Genomic DNA, 9,877 nt, shown 5'->3' on the forward strand with positions numbered 1-9,877 from the left:
TTTGTTAATAGATCTGTAAGCTCAAAATGGTAGAGCTCTCATTACGAGAGGTTGGTGGTTCGAATCCACCCAGATCTGATTATTTTCAACCATCTTTCGCCGCTGTAATTTATTGTATAACACAAATTTTGAAATGAAGTTAGGTTTGATGAAAATGGGACTCTCTCTTTGTCTTTAGCAACCTGCACAAAGTGAAGTGGAATTGATCATTGTTGAAATGAAATGAGTTTAGGGTTATACATTTGATTTTCTACCAGACATGGTCGTTGGATTGCCAGAAATAAGAACCATATAATATTCTCTATTTTACCAAGATTTGCAGGAAGATGTGATCAACATATTATATTTATTGTAGTTGGGGACCTTTATGATGTAGAAATTGTTAAATCAAGGTTAATTCATTCGCAATTTTCACCTTATTTCAGTATTTCTTTTTTCCTTGTTTGTTAAAAGATGTCTTAGTAAATCTTTGTTAAATAGTTTTATATTACTTATGTGTAATATTTGATGAAAAAAAAAACTTATGTGTTGTATTTAAAAGTTGTACAAATTTTAAGCAAATAGTTTCTGCATTTTAGTCCTACAATGTAACTATGAACTTAAGTAACTCAATTATATAAAATAACTTAAAATCCATGTAAATATATGACAGACTTTCATGATATGTATATTGTCAATTATAAGGTAATCTTAACATGTGCAGAGAGATCTTCCCAAATACTTATAATTTATCTCAATATTTTAAATGGACATGTATAAGACTAATAGGAGTGGATAATCCAATTTTTTTTTTTTTTTTTTTTTTTGAAACTTCCAAATTTAGATATGTTATGGTTTGGCTTTTTTGAAAGAGTGAAACCTATAAAAACCGTAGTTTGGTTTTAATTGCGTTTTGGTTTGATGTGATTCTAGTTTGGTTTTCTCTTGAATTATTGAATTTCAGTTAGATTGACATCGCAAACATTTGAATACCAAAAATAACGATGTGGTAACAACAACAAAAGATTAATATTACAATATTATGCCCGAAAGAAAAGGATTAAAATACAATAATATTTAATATACACCTATCTAAGAGAAGACAAGTTTTGTAGCTAGAAGAGATATGATATGAAACTATATAATTAAGAAATGATTAGGTATCATATTAACGTCACATGTGTAATTTTTAATGTTAATACTTGTTCCAACGTCAATGCTGCTGATTTAATTTAAAAACCATAGAGATGCCAACTTATGTGGCCACACTGTATACCGTTTTATTTGGAAGATTAAACCAAATCATACGCACATGATTGTGTTTCTAAACCGAATCTTTTAAATATTTTTTTAAAAGTCGATAGATCGAGTAAAACGTTACATTTAAATTAAGAAAATGTAAAAAAAAAAAAAAAATGTATGAATTAGCTGATGGCTGATGCAGTCTTTTATGGACTTGTCTTCTAAACCTTGAAAAGAGTGGTTAGCACATAACTAATGACTTTCTTTGAAACTAATTACTGAATTCAAGTTGTTGTCTAACTATAATAGCAACGTACGTATTGTAGATGGACTAGATCGTGAAACAACAGATAATTTAACTTTTTAACAAAATATGTATGTATAATAAGAAAAATACAAAGACAGATAAGAGTTTGGTGAACGTGAAAGAAGGTTATTACTTGATGGGGATCTTGCCCTCTTGGAAAAATCACCAAAACTATTACTTGGTGGGGATCTTGTCCTCTTGTCATAAAATCGTCTCAGATCTGATTTATTTTGGTCCAACGTCAAAAATGATATTAATAAAATAAAATAAATTGAATAGAAAAAAATAATTTCCAATTTAATTGACCTTTCACAATAAACAAACAAACAAACAAAAAATTTGTATTACATGCGGACAGAAAATGGCTAATGTGTCTACACGTTTCTAAAGCATTTGTTTGTTTTTAAAGTCCTTAGGAAGTGGGAATGATACTCTCGCTTGTGGCGTGACGACCAAACTCCCATTGTGATCCATACTCTTTCTCTCTCTCTCTCTCTCTCTTTCTCTCTTTGATTGATCAGTTTCTTTCATCTACTGAAAGAAACGAAACGAAAGAAAGATCTGTATTATCAGGTCAGATTCTCTCTTTTTTACCTTTCGATTTACAAACTCTCTTTTGATATGATGCGAATTAGGTTATAATCATTTCCGTGAGCTTCGATCGTAAATTTCTCGTCTTTTTCTCCTTCTTCTTTCTTTCTGTGTCATGATTTTATTTACTGAATACTTTAGAAACGTTTAAGATTCGCGATCATCATACTGTATTTAGTATGTTTCATGGTGACCATTCAAGAAAAGAAAGAACAGACCCTTTTTGATGGAAACAGGTTTTGAAGAATTGTTTTGTTTTAATGGAACTAATTACTTAACTCTTTTATGTCCAAGTACTATATAATTCGCTGTTTTTGTGTGTGTTAATAAATAAAGTCAAATGTAATCAATTCTTTGAATCACAAGAGTCATTCATCAATTCCATATTTATGTCTTTTGACATGTCGTTCTCTAGAAGCTTTAGTCACCGTTTCATCTTGTATAGAATTTTGTCAGATGTTAAGAAGATTCAAAGGTTGGATTACAACGAAAAGTCTCTATACCTGCTCATTTGAGATCTTTATGTGGTAAAATACTAGTATAAGAATCCTTTGATCCTGTTTTAGATGTAAGGTTTTGTGTTTACGAGTTTTCTATTGATAAGTAAAAGGTTCTTTTCCTCATTCTTGGATAGTCTTTAGGAGTTGGTTTGCTTAAAAGTGGATTAGCAATTTCAATATATCTGTTTTGATCTTTACTAGGCTTTGAAGCTGTCTCCTTTTTAAAGCTTAAAGATTGTTAAGTAAACATGTTCAAGAGAAGGAATGCTCACCAACTCGAGGATGATTCTCACAAAGATAACAAGGTACCTACAATGGAAGCTTCTTTTTCACTGTATGAACATTGATATTATTTAGTACTATAGTTATAATAACTTCTACAACTTCAGGTTATCGAGCTGAAATCTGCGATAGGACCGCTCTCCGGACATAGTTTAGTTTTCTGCTCTGATGCTACCTTGAGGAGATATTTGGATGCTCGTAACTGGAATGTGGAAAAAGCCAAGAAAATGATTGATGAGACTCTTAAATGGAGATCAACATACAAACCTCAAGAGATCCGTTGGGTACACATATATACATTTTTGAGTTTTATTATTTACTTCTTTTCTTTTGTTCAGCTTGAATCATCTTTTGAATTTGTCACTCCAGAATCAAGTAGCACATGAAGGTGAGACCGGGAAAGTTTCAAGAGCTACTTTTCATGATCGACAAGGTAGAGTAGTGCTTATAATGAGACCCGCATTGCAGGTTAGTAAGCCGATTTTTCGCAATTATACTTATATACGACTGAATATTTTCCATAAGTTTTAAAAACTTACATATATATCTCACTCAATCTTATGAAACAGAACTCAACTTCACCAGAAGGTAATATAAGGCATTTGGTGTATCTTCTTGAAAATGCAATCCTAAACCTTCCCAAGGGACAAGAACAAATGTCTTGGCTCATTGATTTCACTGGTTGGTCTATGGCCGCTAATGTCCCTATGAAAACAACACGAGAAATTGTCTACATTTTACAGAATCATTACCCTGAGAGACTCGGTATGGCTTTTCTGTACAATCCACCAAGAATCTTCCAAGCAGTCTACAGGGTACAAAAGAAAAACCATTCCTCATTACAACACTCTCATCAAAATTGTCTCTCTCTCTCTCTCTCTCTCTCTCTTGAGTTTCATTACCTACTCTTCTATTTGTGTAGGCTGTGAAGTACTTCTTGGACCCAAGAACAGCTCAAAAGGTGAATTTCGTGTACCCGAAAGACAAAGCAAGTGATGAGCTGATGACATCACACTTCGATGTTGAGAATCTCCCCAAGGAATTTGGAGGAGAAGCAACACTAGAGTATGATCATGAGGATTTCTCAAGACAAATGTGTGAAGACGATCTCAAAACAGCAAAATTCTGGGGACTAGAGGAGAAACACTATCCGAAACCAAACGGTTTCTCTGCATCCGATGTTGTTCCTGAGCCGGCGACTTCTATAGCATCAGCAGCTAGCTGAGAGTTGAATATACACATATACAAAGAAACAAGAAGAGAAGAAGATAAAGGTTTATTCTCATTGATAGAAGACGAAGTGCCAATAATAATAGAATATGTGCTGGTTGTAACTTGGAGATTAATAAAGTTCTAAAGTCTTTGCCTCTTTTTTCTTATAAGTGAGCCAAAGATTATATGATAATGAAGAGACTACCCTTGCCATTAAAGCTTTATGTAAGTGTGAGAATATTGTTGTTATGTGTAATTCTAGTTTTGTGTTCCTTAATTGAAGTTATGAGATTATCCTTTTAGTTTTGTTCAAAAAAAGAAAAAAAAAATTATCCTTTTAGTTATGATGTTATAGACATAGTTGATAGTTCTGATGAACTATGTAATTGCTATCAGCAAACATCGTCGTTTACTTAATATGAAATAATCAAATTTACACAATTAAATTAGATTAATATTGATTAGTTCCCACAAACGGTCCCGTAGCTCAGTTGGTTAGAGCGTTGGTCTTATGAGCCGAAGGTCGCGGGTTCGAGCCCCGCCGGGACCATTTGTCTTAATTTAATTGAAATCTTATATTTTGAGTGTTTTTTTCTCTATAATCATTGCACGTTCGATTGTGAAAAAATCATATCTGTCTCTGCTCCAAGTTGAATTCAAAGCTCAAAAATTGAAAGGATGAAACTTTTGATATAAAAATCGTTTTACTTTTTTGTATCATCGGACTGGGTTCATTCTCCAGATTTTACCCCAATTTGTTTTCGTCTAATTGGATTTGAACACCATGAATCCTTGGTGATTAACCCGGAAGAAGAAGAGGTACCCAGAAGATTTCAAAGCTCAACGAAATGGTTCACAACGCTTATGATTCGTTCCAGCTTCTCAAAGATTGTCCCGCTAGGATCGATGCTGTTGAATCCTACGGCTCGAAGCTCTTCGCCGGATGCTATGACGGCTCCCTCCGCATTTACTCTCCGCCGGAATCATCCACTTCCGATCCGTCGGAGCTGCATCAAGAGACTTACGTGCTCGAGACAACCGTAGCTGGATTCTCTAAGAAACCGATTGTGGCGATGGAGGTATTGGCGTCGAGAGAGTTGCTTTTGTCTCTCTCTGAGTCAATCGCGTTTCATGGACTTCCTAATTTGGAGACTGTCGCTGTGATTACTAAAGCTAAAGGTGCTAATGCTTATTCTTGGGATGATCGGCGTGGGTACTTGTGTTTCTCTAGGCAAAAGAGGGTCTGTGTTTTCAAGCATGATGGTAAAATCTCTGAGCTTTTCTACTCGATTTTGAATCATGAGTCTACCACATTGTGTTGGATTTTGATGAAGATTTGATTCTGTTGATTGGTGGTATTTTTCCAGGAGGAGGGGGATTTGTAGAAGTGAGAGACTATGGAGTTCCTGATACTGTCAAGTCCATTTCTTGGTGCGGAGAAAACATTTGTTTAGGGATTAGAAAAGAGTATGTGATACTTAACACTGCCAATGGAACACTCTCTGAGGTGTTTCCTTCTGGTAGGGTTGCTCCTCCTCTTGTCATATCTCTACCTTCTGGTGAACTTATTTTGGGCAAGGTATATATGGCTTTCCTCTTTCCCTGCTTAATGTGTTGGCTCGGTTTTCTTACCAACTCTGTATTAAAATTTTGAATGTGTTTCGGTGGTAACGTTTTTTAACATCTGTTATTTGTTTCATCTGACATCTTCTTGGCCGCAATATTCTTACCTTGATCTGTTCGTAGATTTCAGATTGTTTTGGAGTGTCTTCTTCATTAGTTTCTTTTGGTACTTTTAGGAGAACATTGGAGTTTTTGTTGATCAAAATGGAAAGCTCCTTCAAACAGAGAGACTTTGCTGGTCAGAGGCCCCAACAGCTATTGTTATTCAAAACCCGTATGCTATAGCCTTGTTGCCTCGTCGAGTTGAGGTATATAAAGTGCCTGCCTAGCGATATTCCAGTTTGCTACTCTTCTCTGGAAACCTGTTATGTGATTATGCCTTTTGGCTTTGTTTTGATAGGTTCGCTTGCTTCGAAGTCCATATCCTTTAATACAGACAATTGTTCTTCAAAACATTCGTCGCCTTGTCAAGAGCAACAATGCTGTGATTGTTGGTTTGGATAACTCTGTTTATGTTCTCTTCCCTGTCTCTATTGGTGCCCAGGTATTCACTTTAGCTCTGAGAATATTAATGTTTCTTGCTACTGCTCATGGTTTCTCATGGATGAATATGAGAATGTGTTACAAAGAATAAAATAAAAAGAGAATTTGTAACATTTTACCTCATATATCAGTTGGATATGACACTATTTCAGTTTCTTTGGTGTGTTAAAGTAATGGGACTTTGCTTTAACTCTAGTAGATGCTTTTGAAATATTTTGAAAAGGTTGAGTTTCATCGCAGATTGTGCAATTAACAGCTTCAGGAAACTTCGAGGAAGCCTTGGCTCTATGCAAATTACTCCCCTCTGAGGAGTCAAGCCTACGAGCTGCGAAAGAGAGTTCAATTCATACAAGGTCTGTAAGCGAGAAGCCCTTCTCTACCTTCTAACTGTTACCCATTAATCGTAAGGTGCAGTTCTATGGGAATCTTTATGTTCATAATCATTGTCTCCTTCTCATTATACAGATTTGCTCACTATCTTTTTGAAAACGGGAGCTATGAGGAAGCCATGGAACACTTCCTCGCATCTCAAGTAGATATAACGCATGTACTTTCTATGTATCCATCCATCATTCTTCCTAAAACAACTATTATTCCTCAACCAGATAAGATGGTGGACATATCTGGTGATGAAGCATCTCTGTCAAGAGGTTCATCCGGCATTTCAGATGATATGGAGTCTACATCTCCACGGTATTTTTTGGAATCTGAGGACAATGAAGCCCTTGAATCTAAGAAGATGAGTCACAACACTTTGATGGCTCTTATAAAGTACTTGCAGAAGAGAAGGCCGGCTATTATTGAGAAGGCCACTTCTGAAGGAACAGAAGAGGTCATTTCAGATGCTGTTGGTAAAACATATGGGGCATATGATTCATCTAAGTCTAAGAAGTCCAGCAAGGTGCATAGAATTTATCTTAATTGATGACTAGTTCTTGGATAGTTAAACTTTATATGCTTTTGGGAGCTACTGATTGACTAATTCCCTGGAAACTGATTCATACATAATATAAGTTTTCCTTGATTTGTACGTTTGAAAGTATTGTTGAGGATTTAACATCTTTTTTCTGCAGGGACGTGGTACGATCCCACTTAATTCAGGTGCCAGGGAGATGGCTGCAATCCTTGATACAGCTCTTCTCCAAGCACTTCTACACACTGGCCAGTCTGCAGCTGCTATAGAATTATTAAAGGGTGTCAACTACTGTGACGTTAAAATCTGTGAGGAGATCCTCATGAAAAGTAAAAGTTATTTACAACTATTAGAATTGTACAAGAGCAATTCGATGCACCATGAAGCCCTGAAGCTTCTTAATCAGCTATCAGAGGAGTCCAAATCAAACCAGTCACAAACTGAAGTTACACAGATATTTAGTCCTGAGTTGATCATTGAATATCTCAAGGCAAGTTTTTTTGGTGCTAACCTTTTGTCTCGTCTATCATTAGATTCTAAATGGTCATAGAAAACTAAAAAATTGTTAACCACGTCTGATATTGGAACTGATTGAAAATAACTTAGTCTACATTCCCATTTTTTTAAAGTCTTGAGTATTCTACGAAGCAGCTGTGAGATGCTAACTGTCTGTTGCTGGATTTCTCTCTGCAGCCTCTCTGCAGGACTGATCCTATGCTTGTCTTGGAGTACTCTATGCTTGTCCTTGAAAGCTGTCCAACTCAAACCATCGACTTGTTTTTGTCTGGAAATATCTCGGCTGACCTTGTCAATTCGTATCTGAAGCAGCATGCTCCAAATATGCAGGGTAGATATTTAGAACTTATGATGGAAAGGAATGAAACCGCAGTTTCTGGAAATCTCCAAAACGAGATGGTGAGAATATAGAACTTATGGGAAACATTTTCATTGAGTTTACTTTACATATTGCTGGCAGTAACAATTTGGATAACGTTACAGGTACAAATCTACCTTTCTGACGTGCTCGAGTTGTATTCTGTAAAAAGTGAGCAGCAGAAATGGGATGAGAAGGATCATCCTCCCGAAAGGAAAAAACTATTGTCTGCGTTAGAGAGCATCTCCGGATATAGTCCACAGACTTTGTTGAAGCGTCTTCCACGTGACGCTCTCTATGAAGAGCGTGCAGTTATATTGGGAAAAATGAATCAACATGAACTTGCTTTGTCGATCTATGTTCATAAGGTACCGATCAATAATCTCCTCATTTTCCAAATATGATTGATTTCCTTGAACAAATAATCTTCTAAATGTTGGCTAGTTGTGCTTAAAAACACTTTGATATGCAAATTCTTTGGGTAGATATATCATTGTATAGATAAGTATGTTGTGAAACTATATAGAATTCAGATTTCCGTGGATTCTATAGACTGTTATTTATGGCTTAACTTATTGGGGTTTATACTTTTCTTATAGCTTCATGCACCTGATCTGGCGCTAGCTTACTGTGATCGTATATATGAGTCCATTTCTTATCTGCCATCTGGAAAACCGTCGAGCAATATCTACCTCACAGTGCTGCAAATATACCTGAACCCAAAGAAAAGCGCAAAGGACTTTGCAAAACGTATTGTAGCTCTAGGATCATTTGAAAGTTCAGACACCACAAAGATGATGGACTCTGTTTTGTCTTCAAAAGTTAAAGGAGGTCGATCCAAGAAAATTGTTGCAATAGAAGGTGCTGAGGATATGCGATTTGGTCTCAGTAGCAGCACTGACAGTGGAAGAAGCGATGTTGAGGCTGAAGAACCCATGGAAGAAGGAGACTCCACCGTTATGATTTCTGAAGTTCTTGATCTGTTGAGCCGAAGGTGGGAAAGGATCAACGGTGCACAGGCACTCAAGCTTCTACCTAGAGATACTAAACTTCAGGTAAAAAATGTTTCAGATCCGACTTAAAACTGATCCAATAGCGGCTTACTACTAGCATCTTATTGAAGCTCACCCATTCTTTATTCAATTGCTACAGAACCTGCTTCCGTTTCTTGCACCCCTCCTAAGAAATTCAAGTGAAGCACACAGGAACTATTCAGTCATCAAGAGTTTGAGGCAGAGTGAAAACTTACAGGTATGTTTGTGTTTCTGGAAGCCAAAGTAATCACATCACATGCATAAACGATATCTTTCTCGATCAAACCTTATTTTGAAGAATAATTCAACTGAAACCACATACGCTTTACTAATATAAACTGCTGGCACCTAGCATAAAAAGAAACCCTTAGGCTTGATGTCAATTAGTAACGAAGCAAATTAATGTGAAACAAATATAGGTGAAAGAGGAACTGTACAAACATAGGAAAGGAGTAGCGCAAGTAACAAGTGATAGCATGTGCTCATTGTGCAACAAGAAGATAGGGACAAGCGTCTTTGCTGTGTACCCCAACGGGAAAACTTTAGTTCACTTTGTCTGCTTCAGAGATTCTCAAGGCATGAAAGCTGTTTCAAAGACATCACATGGAAGAAGACGATGAGGTCATCATCATCATTACTGTAACAAAGACAGGTTTTAAGACCATCTGTTTTGTTTATACAAAACTCCCAAAGTGCAGTTAATTAAAGAAGAAGCTCCTTTCATTGTTTGTCTGTTTAGAGAGAGAGAGAGAGAGAGAGAGAGAGAGAGAGAGTAGG

At 36.1% G+C, this 9,877-nt stretch overlaps 2 protein-coding genes and 1 non-coding gene across 5 annotated transcripts; all 3 read left to right on the forward strand.

The window, feature by feature from the left end:
* The first annotated feature begins 1,960 nt into the window (after window positions 1–1,960).
* Window positions 1,961–4,412, forward strand: LOC17878307 (phosphatidylinositol transfer protein 3). 3 transcript variants are annotated; one of them, XM_006285721.2, is made up of 6 exons: window positions 1,961–2,101; window positions 2,821–2,924; window positions 3,009–3,185; window positions 3,271–3,369; window positions 3,471–3,716; window positions 3,824–4,412. In XM_006285721.2, the coding sequence occupies exons 2-6, from the start codon at window positions 2,868–2,870 to the stop codon at window positions 4,124–4,126; spliced, it is 882 nt and encodes a 293-aa protein (XP_006285783.1). In that variant the 5' UTR covers window positions 1,961–2,101; window positions 2,821–2,867; the 3' UTR covers window positions 4,127–4,412. The 3 variants fall into 3 exon arrangements, with proteins under 3 accessions (XP_006285783.1, XP_023635421.1, XP_023635422.1); XM_023779653.1 differs by lacking the exon at window positions 1,961–2,101 and adding an exon at window positions 2,158–2,355; XM_023779654.1 differs by lacking the exon at window positions 1,961–2,101 and adding an exon at window positions 2,414–2,646.
* Window positions 4,413–4,589: 177 nt separating this feature from the next.
* TRNAI-UAU lies at window positions 4,590–4,663 on the forward strand. The gene has a single exon. It is a non-coding gene; the product is annotated as a tRNA-Ile (tRNA).
* A 66-nt stretch (window positions 4,664–4,729) lies between these two features.
* Window positions 4,730–9,823, forward strand: LOC17877884 (vam6/Vps39-like protein). The gene is made up of 12 exons (XM_006283001.2): window positions 4,730–5,376; window positions 5,481–5,692; window positions 5,913–6,044; window positions 6,137–6,280; window positions 6,520–6,632; window positions 6,745–7,180; window positions 7,353–7,682; window positions 7,886–8,107; window positions 8,192–8,434; window positions 8,666–9,121; window positions 9,219–9,317; window positions 9,520–9,823. The coding sequence occupies exons 1-12, from the start codon at window positions 4,962–4,964 to the stop codon at window positions 9,718–9,720; spliced, it is 3,003 nt and encodes a 1,000-aa protein (XP_006283063.1). The 5' UTR covers window positions 4,730–4,961; the 3' UTR covers window positions 9,721–9,823.
* Window positions 9,824–9,877: the final 54 nt, after the last annotated feature.

The sequence above is a fragment of the Capsella rubella genome, unplaced genomic scaffold (assembly GCF_000375325.1).
Source record: "Capsella rubella cultivar Monte Gargano unplaced genomic scaffold, Caprub1_0 scaffold_7, whole genome shotgun sequence".
NCBI classification, from domain to species: Eukaryota; Viridiplantae; Streptophyta; class Magnoliopsida; order Brassicales; family Brassicaceae; genus Capsella; species Capsella rubella.